Raw genomic sequence first — 15809 nt, 5'->3', positions numbered from 1 at the left:
TGTATTATTCGTCTGTAGGATACAATATATATATATAGGATACAATATTAAAGTTTAGAGTTTATACTAATGAGTCGATAATGGACATCCATATAATATAATATATCTATAACACTCCCCCTTGGATGACCATTATAAAAATATAGTCACAAATGCACATATAAAATGCTGCCTCGCTAAAAACCTTACCAGGAAAACCCAGTGGAAAAACCATGGCTAAGGGAAAAAGAGTGCAGCGCGCTTTTACTCCCCCTCTTGAGTACATCACTTGAAATCTTCGAAATGTCACAATCCGATATGATGAAGTAACTTCTAAAAAGTAGTGGTTGCAAACGCCTTGGTAAATGATTCACCAAACCTTCACTTGAACGAATATGTAGTAAACGTGTATCGCCATTCTTCTATTGGTCATGGGTCTCGCAAGTGACTTATTTTTATCATTATCTTTGTTTCTCACAATCTCATCAATGTATTTCAACGACTTTGAAGATGATAGTCTTTCACCATTGGAATCATAATATTCCTCCTTAAGTGTTTATCTTTCGCGTTTTGTTGTCTCGTTAAAAACCTTTCATGGAAAAACCCAATGGGATAAAAACCATGATAAGGGGAAAAGAGTACAACCACACTTATGATCATATATCTCCCCCTGAAAGCATCATCTTCACGTTATGTATTATGATCATATATATCAACTTTCTGAACTGTTAAAAACAACGCTTTCAGGTACAAACTCATATGATCATCGTATATTCTTTCGGGTCTTTAAACTTCAAGTCATTTGAACCCTTTCATATAGAAGATCTATTTGCACTTTAAGCCCAAATCTTCTTTTATATACAATCTTCCAAATAATCCTCTTATACATAGGAGTTATTCATAATCTCCTTTTAAACTTTTCTCTTTCAACTCGTCTTATTAGTATGGTACTTCAAGACCATTTTTCTATGTAAGATGATGTAAGCATCCTGAGATAACATATATTTCATCAGATGTCAAATCTGTAACCTTAAGAAATTTCATGAAATATCTGATCTTAGATAATTTGATTTCTCCATCTTTTAGGAGTAATATTTCTTCACTGATTATTTCTCCATATATTCCTTGGTATGTGAAATCTCTACCGGAGATCAGATAAAAAGAACCACTTGTAAGTGGTAAAGAGGTAAGAGACACACAAAATTTCTTTTAACGAGGTTCAGCGAATGCCTACGTCCTCAAACTTTGTTGAAAATACTTCTTGAACACAATTACAATTAGTGTTCCATCTCGAATTTACACAACCCTAAGATATTCACTTAGCTTGTTCCCTATCTATTTTCAACCCATTATGAGATCCCTAAGATCAACAACAATGATCTACACTCTCATAGAAATAAACTCTCACCATTTTCTCCCCAAAGGTGTCAAAAGTCTACAAAACTTTTTCTCGAGAACTATAAAATATTGCTTCTAGCAATATGATCACTTTAAGGGAAACTTCTGACAGTTTGAAAACTTCTCAATAGATTGAATCAAGTATTACTCTTCTTGTCAAAACTCATAAGGGATCTAAAATAGTTGCTTCCACCATATGAGAGTACATTTCTCATAAAAATCCCCTTATGTCCCACTCATTTTACACTTTCAAGTGTAAGGACTACAAGTCCAAATATTATCTCTTCAAGAGATTTGAGTTATTTCATAGTTACTTCTTTCAATGATTAACCAATCATTTTTTGTGTACACTTTTCAATAAAACTTTCGATTAACCGCTGTTTATGATCCTCGATTTTCATCAATACAATTAACAACTGCAACACTACATGCAAACATATTCCGACGTCGATTTTCTTATTGGTTCCTTTTCATTCTAGACATGACTCAACTTGTTCAGATTTCCTTTCATTATGATTCTCAGGTACCTGAATCTCTTTCTACTCATGTCTAAATCTATTCTAGAGATTTTTCATAACTCTTTGCTTCCTCGGTGCCATATTAAATTATGCTCTTTTTCTTTTATGAGGATGCTTATATTTGGAACCATAAGTCTATCACACTTCATGCGATCTATAGACTTAATAGGAGTTGATCTTATCCTTCTAGGACATTAATTGGAGCACAATTGGTATATGTGACTTTTTCACTCAAGGTCAGAAAATGGTTCTTGCATACCTTTAGCATCTTTGCAAACTTTGCCAGTAAATTATCTTTTCAATTTCTAGCGCACATTTCTTAGTATGAGGATCAAGATAATTTCTTCCAATATATTTCTTTACCAGCTGTTTATTCTCTCCCCCTCATGTTGGAAAGACTGACTCATTGAAACAACAGTCTCTACATCTCAAGATATTCAATCATCAAGAGAGATTTATATCCAACATATTTCCAACATTCTTTCAAATCCCATCTTAATCATTGTGGTGGAGCAACTCAAGATGTATAACACATTTAGATGGAATATATCTGGTTTCTGACCCAAACCAGTTATAGTGGGGAGTATCTATAATAATCCGTTGGCCTGATGCGAATTTATTGACATATAGAGTCATTTTTGTCAATCACATAGCCTGGTTTCACCACTATTGTCAATTAACCAAATACTCTTGCAAACTAAAGGTTGCAAGTTGATAATAAGAATATATAGTGGATGATCAGTCCACAATATCTCTTTTGAATACATACCAGAAAATTGACATTATCCAAATTCATGGGGTTAGTGAAAGCCATATAATCGGCTTGCTTTGTAAAGTAGCACACATAAGAAATCACTAGGAAAACTCTTTAGGTTCTCTAATGAATCTTTTCAGTCTTTCGCATCATTACTGAACCGGAATGGCTTAACCGGTCATGCCTAACAGTGAGATTTTCACAAAGCATTTTGTCTTCTAGATAATGCATGTAATCTCTAAAATACTTTTATTGACTTGGGTAATAATACTTATGATTTCAAAGTATTTTCTTCGCTTATTGTCTCAACATGATTACTTTTCAAATCCTTAAGATTTGCACTTTCATAAGAGTGATTAAACTCATTTTGAGTGTGAACATAATCTTATATTTGTTTCATCACCCCTGTATGTGGGATTCATTAATTCTCCCCTTCGAGATGATGACACTTCATGTCTTTCAGTCTCGATTTAAATCCCACTCTGTAATCAATAATATTCTCAAATTGGGTCACGTATTATATCTTACTCCCTTTTGACTTTGAGACTAACTGGGAGACTATAACACATAATTATCAAATTATGTTCCCATAGGCAATACTCTTCAAGAGCTTTCAATACTTTTTCTAATACTTCTTATTATTGTAGTAGAATAGTGGAAATTGTCTCACACTAACTTCTTTCATCATCATCATATATAGATGAGATAAATACCTCATGTACTTATTATTCACTTATAGTGGAAATACTAGTCGACTTAACCGCGACCTTATATATATATCATACCCACATTTATAACCACTTTTATAGCAACTTTCTTATCATTGATGTGGCATTATATTTTTTGCAAAGTCATATTCAGTTCAATGAATAGATCAAACCAATAGGATGTGATTTACATCAACATCTCATAATTTTACACAGTCACAAAAAAATAAGATTATAATATATATATTTTTTTTAAATGTATTTTTCACTATATTGTGTCTACATGACAACAATATTTTGTGACAAGTGAATTATGTATTTTCTAATATCTTTCCATCAAAAATATTATTTTCAATTATATGAATTTGGTAATAATTGAAATCAAGGTAGTTTTTATATATTATCTTATAGACTTTTAGTCATTTACTTTCTTTAGATTATTCTAAAGAATTAGTGAATTTTTATAGTCATATACTTGGACTTAAACCTCCCTATAGAAGTGATGCCAAGAAAACATGATCAATAATCATTATTTAGTAATTTGTTACTAAATTTTCAATGTATTCACCATAAAAAAGTTGGAGACATGATTTGAAATATTTTATCATGATATTATATCTAACTTTAATTAGATTTAAATTTGTGATTAAACAAATATAGTAAATCACAAACATTATAAACAATTATATAAATGAGTGCTAAATAAATATTAAGCACCATTTCTTATATATATATAGTTATATATATTTCTTTGTTACCTAAAGATTTTATTTCAAAATCTAAAAGGTTTTGCCAAGAAATATAATTATTTTATAATAATAAATTTTATATATATTAGGGAAACCGTTCTAGCTACCATGATAGAGCATTAGACGATGGTGATTATAATAGAGAAATAAATAATACTTATCTCTATAGTAATGGGTGATCGGAAATCAGAAACGTCATTGAAATTGATATGCATCAGACCATACGTCGGCTAGAGATTTTGGTGAGTAATTATTTCTTCAGTTCTCCATATAAAACCATGTTGCAGTAGTAAACTCTCTATAATGAACGATAAAGGGGAGACGGCGGTAGAAATTTTGTGTTTGCACCCGACATGGTTAGGGGACGTGGGAGAGAAAGAAATTTTGGAACGGTAAGACTGCTAGTTTTTTTTTTTTAATATAGCTAGAGTTTAGAGCGTGCTGAACGTGTTATAAACAAGAGGTTTAGGGAATTGTTCTCTTATATTATTCCTCTATTGCATAGGATACAACATATATATATGATACAATTTTAGGGTTTACACTAATGGACCGATAATGGCATCCATATAATATAATATAATATATCTATAACATCTTTCCTTTTTTACGTGTGAGTTGATTTATTTTGTTTTCCTAGTAATGTACTCAAAACCTATGAGAGACTTCAATCTGATAAATTGTTAATCTACTACTACTAGCCTACTAGTTTATCACGATTCAGACTCATCACGTCTCCAACATACAGAAAGCCAAGAAAAAAAAAACTGTTATTTTCATTAAGAATCCATTAGAGAGATAAATGATCTGTTTGAGTTTATGTTCTTGGGCATACTTTAGTTTGTCATAAGCCTTTTGGTTTGAAACACAAAACTCTCTTGAAGCAATTTATTTTGTACAGAAAAACAAAAATCAAATATAACTTCTTTTAGACTCTGTGTGTGTCCAAGCTAAAACTAGGCTTAAACAACACATCAAAAAATCTAAATCTTTCACTTATATATCATTATGATTCCAGAACTTTCCAACATTTTTGGATTAGCAAATGTTGCAGTAACCTAACCAGCAAGCTCCATTTCAGCTTGTGGATAAAAAACCATGATTCATCAATTTCACACGGGTGGAATGGCATAGGTTCCAACAACCGACCTGTGAATAGTCTCTGAGTCCAAAGTTGTTAGCATCTGTGGAATCGACATACCACCAGAGATAACGATTTCTGTTGCAAAAACAAAAGAAGATTAAATTTGAGCATTGAGATGGTTTTATTACATCTCCAGAACGTTTGAAGAGAGTTGCCAAATCAAGTCACAAGTTACCTATGCATTCCCGGACAGAGAGATTAGGTCTTATGATGTCCTTTGAGCTAATAAGGAAAATGTCTCCAAGATAAAGATGGTTGGTGGGGACATAGACACAACAGAGCTCTTCTCCACCAGCACGACCTCGAAGAATCACTGTCGATGTAATGAAACCAAAAGCGTATTCTCCCATATGAGGATGTCTGATAATGGCTACCTCCTTGAATGCACCTGAGCTTTGATCTGATAATAGGAGATCAAAGGTAAGTCTTTTTAGTACTTGTTGGTATAAGAAAGATTACAAGATTTTACCTGGTGAGATTGCTCCGCTGATTTGCTTAGAAGCTGAGTAGATGTAACTGATGAGAGGCATCTTCTTGATAAACCATTCTCCAATACTGAGAACTGAAGCTCCAAGCCATGAAGACATGAATACACCAACCAGAAAGATGAATGTGATGGATGTCACAAATCCAAGACCTGTAAGTTTTTCATTAGACAGAAAAAAACAAGTAATGTGACGACTAAATATGCAACTGAGCTGAGAGATAAAAAATGAAACTAACCGAACATATTGATTCCGAGATGGGTATAGATTGGGGAGAAGAACCCGTCAACGAAATGAATAAACCACCATGTGAAGTAGAATGTGACAGCGATTGGTAACAGAATGACACTGTAACACAAGAGATAAATCTAGAAGATCAATGTGTTAATTTCAAAAACCTTTGATCAGAGTAATTTAAACGAGATTTTACCATCCGGTCATGAACTTTTTGGAGGCCCAGCTTCGGATGACTTTGTAAATCGCCTGTATTGTAGATACACACATTTGAATAACTTAACATACAAGTAGCTTCAAGCTCTAGGTCAAAAACTTGCCCAACACATTTCACAATCTAGATGTTTAAAAAGTTTGCGAAAAATATAAATCCTATGTAATGTTTGTTTCTGTAAGAAAAGAAACAGGGGAGTGAGAGAGAGAAACCTCTCTTCCGGCAACGTGGATCGGAGAAGCGAGAGGAGACGGCGGAACAGACAAAACGACGTCGCGAGGTGAAGCTCCGGATTTATGCATCGGGATCAATCGCTCCAGATCTCTCTCCCTCGGTTCCATCTCTCTATATATATGAATGGATTCTTCGGTCTGTCCGATGTGTCTCTTCTTCTCCGGCGTGAGTGAGAGAGCAGAGCAACCAACTGCTTTCGCCAAAGCAAGAAGAAGAGCATGCATTTGCTGATGGGCTCTATAAAGCCCATTTACTTTCATCACTTGTTACTGGGCCTTATGAAGCCCGTATTGTATTCGACTGTCAATCATCTGACGTGGCGTTTCGTTAACCAAGTCTATGGGCAGTTTTGGAATTTTATCAACGTTTTTTTTTCAAATTCTATATTAGCCAATTTGGCACGTTGAGGGCAACATTTTTTCAAATTCTTTATCCAAATTGTATAATACGAGTCTTCTTCCATTTTGGTGTGTTACGAGTTCGTGGTGAGTAAGTGCGGAGAGATGTGGCGGTGCCTTCGAGTAGCGTCGTCGAGGAGATCGGAATCTAATGGCGCTTTCGTCACGTCTCAACTCTCCAGATTCTTCTCAACTCCTTCGGTACGACTACGACGACATTGTTTTGAATAACTCTGATTTCGTTTGGTCTTTGAGGTTACTCATCATTTCATTGGTTGACTTATTTCGTGCGTTGTTCGGATTTGGTAGCGTCAATGAGTTGGTTCTGTTTTGAATTGTGTGATTAATAATGGAATATGCTTTTTATGTATGATAAATTTTTAGTTTGAGATGTCACATCACCTAATTCTAATTCAAATTTTGTGGCTAATTAAAGACAGGGGATAGATCATCGTATACGATCGTGGATCATACCTATGATGCGGTTGTTGTAGGAGCTGGTGGTGCTGGGCTTAGAGCAGCAATAGGTTTATCAGAACATGGTTTTAACACAGCTTGTATCACCAAGCTTTTTCCAACTCGTTCTCATACAGTTGCAGCTCAGGTACCTACATTTATTTAATTTAGTAATTAAGCTAATAATATAAGTTTAAATTTCTTATTGATTAAGTTTATGAAATTATTTGTTGAAGGGAGGTATAAATGCTGCCTTGGGTAATATGACTGAAGATGACTGGAGATGGCATATGTATGATACTGTCAAAGGAAGTGACTGGTTAGGTATGCATGATGATGATTTTTTTTTGGCTTAATCTTGTATTGTCTTCTATAGTGATGTAACTTGTTGATGTGCAATGTAGCTTCTTTTTACTATACAAGTTACTTATTTCTGCAAGTTTCTATATTTAGATCTAACTTGTTTTTTTTTTTTTTTTTGGTTCTGTAGGTGATCAAGATGCAATTCAGTTTATGTGCAGGGAAGCTCCAAAAGCTGTGATTGAGCTTGAGAATTATGGATTACCATTTTCTAGAACAGAAGATGGCAAAATATATCAACGAGCTTTCGGTGGCCAGAGTCTTGATTTTGGAAAAGGTTTTAATCTTTGGTTTATGCAATCTCACGATTGAAATAATTATATGATGATCGATTGCTTTCAAGCTTATCATTATTTTTACCCTTATCTCTTTAATTTATTCAGGTGGTCAAGCATACCGCTGCTCATGTGCGGCTGACCGCACCGGGCATGCTCTGTTACATACTCTTTATGGACAAGCAATGAAACACAACACTCAATTCTTTGTGGAATACTTTGCCTTGGATTTGATAATGAACAGTGATGGTAAGTACTAATTAAGAAGGTTTATTATTAAGCGTATGTATGATCCTTCAATGTTACATTATTGATATACTAAGAAGGTTTTATATGACGTGCAGGAACCTGTCAAGGAGTCATTGCACTGAACATGGAAGATGGAACTTTACATCGTTTCCATGCTGGTTCTACAATTTTAGCTACTGGGGTAAAACTAAATTGTTTCTTGAACTGAATATATTTCTTGGATTTATGAAACATACAGTAACTAATTAATCATTATCCATAAATGAACTTCAGGGCTATGGAAGAGCTTATTTTTCTGCAACTTCAGCACATACATGCACAGGAGATGGCAATGCTATGGTTGCACGGGCCGGGCTACCGTTACAGGACTTGGAGTTTGTTCAGTTTCATCCTACTGGTATATATGGAGCTGGATGTCTAATCACAGAAGGTATGTGTTTCTTCCTGCATTGATCAAATCATTAAAGATTTAATTGGTTTCTAACTTTGTCAATATGAACGTGTAGGAGCTAGAGGTGAAGGTGGGATTCTAAGAAACAGTGAAGGAGAGAAATTCATGGACAGGTATGCTCCCACGGCTAGAGATCTTGCTTCAAGAGATGTTGTTTCAAGATCAATGACTATGGAAATCCGACAAGGACGTGGTGCAGGTAATATTAGATCACTCATTTTAATTAGACACATGTATAAGAAATTAGCTTTACCATATGCAACATTGTTCTTTAACAGGACCTATGAAGGATCATATATATCTTCACTTAAACCATCTACCATCAGAGGTGCTTAAAGAAAGGCTTCCTGGCATATCTGAGACTGCGGCTATTTTTGCGGGTGTTGATGTTACAAGAGAGCCAATTCCTGTATTGCCTACTGTGCATTATAATATGGGTGGTATTCCCACAAACTACCATGGAGAGGTAAATGAAAAGATTGAAGAATTTCAATGTATATGTTCAGTACTTGAATTACTTTGGTGTCATTCTCAGGTTGTTACCGTTAGAGGTGATGATACAGATGCTATAGTTCCTGGACTAATGGCTGCAGGAGAAGCAGCTTGTGCATCGGTTCATGGCGCTAATAGACTTGGCGCAAATTCACTTCTTGACATAGTTGTTTTTGGGAGAGCTTGTGCAAACAGAGTTGCAGAGATTCAAAAACCTGGTAAGCACGCAATTAATACATATATTTCCATGCATCTCGTTAGTTTGATACATGTGAGTGTTTCTGAATTCTTATGTTGTTTAATTTAGGCGAGATACTGAAACCTCTAGAGAAGGATGCGGGTGAGAAGAGTATCAAATGGTTGGACCGGATAAGAAACTCAAATGGTTCGCTTCCAACTTCTAAAATCCGTTTAAACATGCAACGAGTAATGCAAAACAATGCTGCTGTCTTCCGTACACAAGAAACACTAGAAGAAGGTAAACAAAAACAAAAACAAAAAACTTTACCTTATGAATAGGGTCTAATGAATACAGTAGTCAGTATAATCTTAAAAACTTCATTTTTGATTTCTGTTTGGGTATGATGATCATAGGTTGTGATTTGATGGACAAGACGTGGGACAGTTTTGGTGATGTCAAAGTGACAGATCGGAGTTTGATATGGTGAGAGTCGTTTAAACGTTAAAAGAATGTTAAATTAAAGGCTAATTTGATTATATAAGTTCTGTAATTGGAAACTTTACATGTTAGGAACTCGGATTTGATAGAAACTATGGAGTTGGAGAATCTTTTGGTTAATGCATGCATAACAATGCATTCTGCTGAGGCTAGGAAGGAGAGTCGAGGAGCACATGCTCGTGAGGATTTCACGGTTAGTTCTATATATGTTGTTACATTAACAAAAACTTGTCTTAGTCGAAATGTGGATAACTAAGAGAGATTTGTGGTATGGTTTGTTACGCAGAAACGAGACGATGTGAATTGGATGAAGCACACATTGGGGTAAATTTTTCTCTTTTTTATCTCTTTTGAAGCCATAATATAGATTAATCATGAACTCAAAAGCATAGTTATGTTTCCATTAAGGAGTGTTAGTAAAATGCTTTATGAAAAAATCTCAAATCAATTAAGGAGTGTTTTTGTTTATATATATGTTGAAGGTATTGGGAAGAAGGGAATGTGAAACTGGAGTACAGACCAGTGCACATGAATACATTGGATGATGAGGTTGACACTTTTCCTCCTAAAGCTCGTGTTTACTGAAATACATTGTGGTGGGTTTATAATAAGAAACAGTAACAATGGTTATTGTGAAAAATATTGGTTGTCTTACAAGAATTATTATTATCCCTTTTTTCTTTCAAGAAAGCTCTTAATCGATTCGTAACAAATGCCACTCCTAACATTACTCAAAATTCACACACTATATATAGTTAACACACTGAAGCAAACACTCCACACCACTAGAAGATCTTCAAACTTCTAATTCTTAGTCAAAAAGGCCACAATGTTACACAGCCCAATAAACATCTGTAGCCCATGAAGTTTTTTATTTGTCTATCTATTTATTTATTTTTTCCATAAAGCAAACCGCCTAGCTTTAAAAGATAATAATGACCCGAAGGGCACGCAATGATCCACGCGGTCGAATCTGAACCATTCATACACTGTCTAAGCCTTTAATCTGGACCGTCCATCATTTCTAACCCTATAAATAAACAGAGACGAGTCATTTCTTGTGGTTATCTCATCACCGCCTCCATTTCTAAAAGCTTCTCTTGCTTCCTTCGCTCGTCAACGTTCCTCTCAGTTCTTGCTGCTATGGCGACGACTCCGATCCTTACCGTTTCTAATTTTCGTAGAGATCCTCCCGATCTGCAAATCCGTGCCCTGTTCTGATCGAGATCTGATGGTTGACGACAGATCTGACTCAGATCTCGCTTTTTTCTATTGGTAAATCTCATCTCCTTTCACCTATAACTTCTCTTTATGATCGTTTTATTGGAATTATGGTTACGTAATCGCGAGTATTGTTAATTCATGATCAGATCTGGCCTTGGATCGTCCTTTACGGCTACATCAGATGTGAGATATGTGAATTGGTCACGTTGAGGCGCTGAGATCTGGGATACAAAGAGACTAATCTGTTTCATAATCTAGCGATTACCAGGCCGTGTGTGTTTGGATTGAAGTGAGTTTAGGGTGTATAAGATGTGTTTGTGGATAGGTATGGTATCCTGGATTGCATCTTTGTCATCCGACCTTTGCCATGTCAGGTGCGCTTGCATGGCAGGTCAAAAACTGATGCTCAATAAAAAAATACGTTTTGTGGGGTATTGGAGAAGAGATCGCACGGGTTATTGTTTTTTTTTCCCGGGATCTCTTCTCCTCTGTGTGTCTTGCCTCTGCTCTCTCTCTCTCTCTCGTTCCATCCCTCTTTTCATTTACATACTCGTAGATTCTTTAAAAAAATCGATCATAAGCAGAGACTATTACTTAACCGGAGCCGTGGGCGGTACCTTGTCATCTTACCCAACACTACCGAGTCAAATCAGGTACTCATATATTAATTTGGATACTCAATTATCATCGTCAGGTACTCAGCATTTGAATGAACAAATCTTGATCTGAATTAGTTGTAGTTTGCACATATTTACATCATGGTTTACCGGAATTGCAATATCATAATTTGTCATTGTCTAATCTTACAGTATCGTATTATATAATTGTCAATCGTCGAATATAACATTACATAGTTGTGCCTGAGTAATATTCACCTTTTGAATGATTTGGAACTACGATTTGAGGAATATGTAGTCTCCTTCGGTACCGTTAGTTTTGGTACTAATCTCCTTGTACAAGTGTGTAAGTTAGAAGATATGAAAGTATTGTAGAATATTAGGATTTGCCCAAGATTGTGTGCATCTGTAACCACCCACTCCCTGTAGAAGTGGAAGGGATAATTTTGTCAAAAATAAGCAATCGACATTACCCGACCCGTTTGTATTAAGGATCCGCGTCCTCTCTCAAAAATAACCCGGTTTCAACGTTTTTGGGCTTCGACTCTGATTGATTCAGCTTCTATGAAATCCACTACCTAAAAAAAGCCTAACCCATTAGATATTTGATATTAAACAAAAACCTTAAAATTATCCATCATAATCTCAAAATATCTCTTAGTATTATTAACAAAATCGCAACTTCCCTAAACTGAAACTTTAATATTCGAAACTTTAAGACTATATCACCATGTCAAGCCTCAATATTCGAAACTTTAAGACTACATCACCACAACAATCAAGATCGGGTAACTATACAAATCATAACCAACTAATAAACCAAATTACCTTAATCATCGCTTCATCCATCAAATTACCAAGATTTAATACATCATAATCTCAAAAAATCTCATAGTATTATCACAAAAATCCAAACTTCCCTAAACTCAAACCTTAATATTCGAAAAAATATTGGAAATTAAAAGAATCAAAGATATTATGCTTGCATTATGCTTGCATTATGCTTGCATACGTGAATCACCTATAAATATCTCATCAACATATACGGTAAAATCTTCACAAATTCATCAATTCTCGAGTCCAAACAAAGAAACTTATCTTCCAATTGTTGCTTCCTATGCTTTCCTCCGAGATGTCAAGCCTTTCAAAACTTCCTGGAAAGTGCAAGTCCGTGTCCTTCATACATGGAGAACATATACAACACAATTTGGTGAATCATTTGATATGGTGCTCGCTGATACTCAGGTAAGTACACAGAGCTATTATTATTATGTACAAAATCAAACAATATTCAAGTTAATATTATCTTACAAACAATGTCATTTTCAGGGAACAAAGATTCATGCTACAGTGAAAAAGAATCTGATGAATCGGTTCGAGAACAAGATCACTCAAGGAGAATGGAGATCTGTTGAAAATTTCGGGTTAAGTTTTGCCGGTGGCAAATTCAAACCAACTGGTCATCGATACAAGATGAGTTTCATGACTCAAACCGTTGTGGCAAGGATAGATCCTCTGTCTGACGAGCCATACCTATCTCTTTCCCGATTTGATTCTGTAATATCCGAGAACCTCAACCCAAACTTCCTAATAGGTAATCGTATGAATAACATAAAGTTTTAAATATCTCTTCAAAAGTTTATGTGTCTTCTGACAAATCCGGTTATTTGTTAACACAGACATTGTTGGTCAAGTGGTTAATGTTGGTGCAATGGAGACAATAGATGTTAACAACAAGCCAACAAACAAGATTGATGTTGAACTCAGGGATGAAAGGTATATAACATTTTAAATGGCGATCTTTAAATGAAAACTCTTGTTAATGTAAAATTTTTGTTATTCTTTCAACACAGTGATGTAAGGTTAACATGTACTTTGTGGGGATCATTTGCTGATCAAATCTACGCTGCATGTCAAGACATCGATGTGGAAATGGTGATTTGTCTTCTGAGATTTGCTAAAATCAAAATCTACAATGGTACGTGTCTATGCGTAAATGAACCAATGGAAATTTTCCTATCAAGTTTTGACTAAATTATTTTTAAACTGCTATCGTAGATGTAAGGACGATAGCAAATGCTTTCAATGCATCACAACTTACAATAAATCCAGAGTATGGTCAGATTGTCGAGTTCAAGAATAAGTAAGTATAAGTAATTATGTTTTTTTGTATTTATATAGTAGTTATACAGTTTTGAGAAATTAATAACTTGAATCTTTTGTTTGTCTAGGTTGCCAAATGATGGTCATGCTCTCACTTTACTTGAGAGCAAACCAAAACGTGAGCTACAGTTAGCAAATAATGGAGAATTCTACGCTCAACATGTGAATGGGACCATCCAAGATATCTTGAACTCGATTGAGGTATCACTGTGAACATTGTGGACTTAATTAATCTAATAGATTTATATGTCATGTGTGAAGTACACAAGTAAAGATTTTTTATTGATTGTAGGTTGGTAAGGTTAAGCTGATATGTACTAGTTACGCCATAGACTGTGACTGGGCGTGGTACTACATTGCATGTAAAAAGTGTAATAAGAAGGTTTCCAAGGAGAAGTCTACTACTAATGGAAATGCATTTGTTACACAGAAACAGAAGTGGCAGTGTGATACTTGCCATGCACAAGTGACTAATATCTTAGCAAGGTATTAAAGCAAACTACTCATATCCTTAATATGTAATCCATTATCACTCTAATACATAAATCGTTTAGGTTCAAAACACATGTCAAGGTGATGGATCAAACAGGACAGATGAAATTAATGTTTTTCGATAGCCCAGCTGCTGAGATTGTTGGTTGTACCGCTAACAGTCTAATTGAAGGACCCTTTGATGAGGTAATATGTCTTTAGTTAGACAATTGTTCTTTAGCTGTGTAAAATTGTGATAAATATTTAAAGGGCTATCGAAAAAAATAATCTTTACAGATGGAAGATCTAGAAAATTTGCCAGCAGCTATCAGGAATTTGGTTGGGAAAACTTACCAGCTTCTGATAAGCATTGAAAACGACAACTTGTGGAATGAGTTGGATACCTACAAGGTTTCAAAAGTTCTTTCCAAGGATGGTACTAACGATGATGATGTGACTGAGCTGTCTCATGGTGGAGATAATCCAACTGATGATAGCACCGGTGATTAGGTATGGGCAATTTAACATTATCTTATAATATGATTTTGTAAAATTTAGTTGATTGAATCTCTGTTAGGTAACCCTACTACTTACAAGTAGTGAAGAAGCCTCTGAGTCTACCACTCCTTCTTCCAATCGATCAACCGGTGATTCAGTTGTTCCTCTAGATAATGCTTCTGCTACGAAGAAACTTTGTTTGGATCACATCAAGGTTGTCAACATAAAACAGGAGAAGCTCACAAAGGGTGAGATTATAGCATAGGCAAAGACGGCTACTGCAGGGATGGTAGAAGGAGTCAATGGGGCTACTTACAAGAAGAAGTGAGATAATGAATCGGTCATTGGATCATTGGAATTTTAAGTTTTAATTTTCTTTCAAGCACTAAATAAAGGATCATATTCTTTGGAATCCATCGAGAATAATATTTGCTATAGGTTTTCTTTTGTTGTTGTTGTTGGCCTTACAACTTAATAAAATTATTACAAGGCATATTTGGTTTATTAAATTTTTGGAATGACACTATTTTCGAACTTTCCGGATTGAGTTTTATTATAACCCATTATAAATGTGAATGTTATACACCGTTGGGCAATTGTTATATCTCTATATAGGTAGAACATTTATAACTTATATATACAACTAAATCTTTTGAAAACATTTTCAACCATAAAAAATTATAGTTTGATTATTATAAACAACAAATTTTAAAAATATTATTATTACTATAAAATGGTTACTAATATTATAAAAGCATAATAACAATATTTTATCTGCATAATTTCCTAGGTTTATGTGATAATGAAAATATAGGCTTACGTTAATATGAGAAAATTGTACCTTACAATATCTACAAAAAAATTGATGAATTTTCTCAAATAAATACTATACCATATTCATATCAATATACTCTAAAGAAAAAATGGAATACTCTTAAATATATGATACATTAAATAACTTAAATGAAAATATTATTACCATTTCAGAAACAAGAAAATCACTAACAAGACAGCGAAAATCTTTCCATACTATGATTTTATTTATGTCTACATCGATACG

At 34.6% G+C, this 15809-nt stretch overlaps 3 protein-coding genes across 3 annotated transcripts; 2 read left to right on the top strand and 1 right to left on the bottom strand.

The window, feature by feature from the left end:
• Positions 1-4964: 4964 nt before the first annotated feature.
• LOC104700504 (protein LIKE COV 3) lies at positions 4965-6617 on the bottom strand. The gene is made up of 6 exons (XM_010416030.3): positions 6395-6617; positions 6165-6217; positions 5973-6082; positions 5719-5886; positions 5425-5649; positions 4965-5324 (listed from the first exon to the last, which is right to left on the bottom strand). The coding sequence occupies exons 1-6, from the start codon at positions 6521-6523 to the stop codon at positions 5218-5220; spliced, it is 792 nt and encodes a 263-aa protein (XP_010414332.1). The 5' UTR covers positions 6524-6617; the 3' UTR covers positions 4965-5217.
• Positions 6618-6831: 214 nt separating this feature from the next.
• On the top strand, positions 6832-10466 carry LOC104700495 (succinate dehydrogenase [ubiquinone] flavoprotein subunit 2, mitochondrial-like). Its single transcript, XM_010416021.2, has 15 exons — positions 6832-7015; positions 7251-7418; positions 7507-7594; positions 7761-7907; positions 8014-8154; positions 8250-8335; positions 8428-8584; positions 8661-8804; positions 8884-9071; positions 9141-9315; positions 9405-9575; positions 9692-9761; positions 9849-9969; positions 10063-10100; positions 10259-10466. Exons 1-15 carry the CDS (start codon positions 6920-6922, stop codon positions 10359-10361), a joined length of 1893 nt encoding a protein of 630 aa, XP_010414323.1. The 5' UTR covers positions 6832-6919; the 3' UTR covers positions 10362-10466.
• Positions 10467-12333: 1867 nt separating this feature from the next.
• LOC104710372 (replication protein A 70 kDa DNA-binding subunit B-like) lies at positions 12334-15253 on the top strand. The gene is made up of 10 exons (XM_010426953.2): positions 12334-12862; positions 12947-13211; positions 13297-13393; positions 13471-13595; positions 13676-13760; positions 13849-13981; positions 14073-14266; positions 14335-14458; positions 14549-14761; positions 14829-15253. The coding sequence occupies exons 1-9, from the start codon at positions 12596-12598 to the stop codon at positions 14759-14761; spliced, it is 1503 nt and encodes a 500-aa protein (XP_010425255.2). The 5' UTR covers positions 12334-12595; the 3' UTR covers positions 14829-15253.
• The last annotated feature ends 556 nt before the right edge of the window (positions 15254-15809 follow it).

This window comes from Camelina sativa, chromosome 1, assembly GCF_030686135.1.
Source record: "Camelina sativa cultivar CO46 ecotype springtype chromosome 1, ASM3068613v1".
NCBI lineage: Eukaryota > Viridiplantae > Streptophyta > Magnoliopsida > Brassicales > Brassicaceae > Camelina > Camelina sativa.
This window is presented reverse-complemented; position numbering and strand designations above follow the sequence as displayed.

Bases quoted from the DNA above. Each gene is read 5' to 3' on its own strand.
- LOC104700495 (XM_010416021.2), top strand. From the start codon at position 6,920: ATGTGGCGGTGCCTTCGAGTAGCGTCGTCGAGGAGATCGGAATCTAAT. The intron at 7,419-7,506 runs GTACCTACATTT...TATTTGTTGAAG, and splicing joins CTCATACAGTTGCAGCTCAG to GGAGGTATAAATGCTGCCTT. The intron at 9,576-9,691 runs GTAAACAAAAAC...TGATGATCATAG, and splicing joins ACAAGAAACACTAGAAGAAG to GTTGTGATTTGATGGACAAG.
- LOC104710372 (XM_010426953.2), top strand. From the start codon at position 12,596: ATGCTTGCATTATGCTTGCATTATGCTTGCATACGTGAATCACCTATA. The intron at 13,596-13,675 runs GTACGTGTCTAT...CTGCTATCGTAG, and splicing joins TAAAATCAAAATCTACAATG to ATGTAAGGACGATAGCAAAT. The intron at 14,459-14,548 runs GTAATATGTCTT...TAATCTTTACAG, and splicing joins TTGAAGGACCCTTTGATGAG to ATGGAAGATCTAGAAAATTT.
- LOC104700504 (XM_010416030.3), bottom strand. From the start codon at position 6,523: ATGGAACCGAGGGAGAGAGATCTGGAGCGATTGATCCCGATGCATAAA. The intron at 6,218-6,394 runs GTTTCTCTCTCT...TCTACAATACAG, and splicing joins TCCACGTTGCCGGAAGAGAG to GCGATTTACAAAGTCATCCG. The intron at 5,887-5,972 runs GTTAGTTTCATT...AAAAACTTACAG, and splicing joins TCTCGGAATCAATATGTTCG to GTCTTGGATTTGTGACATCC.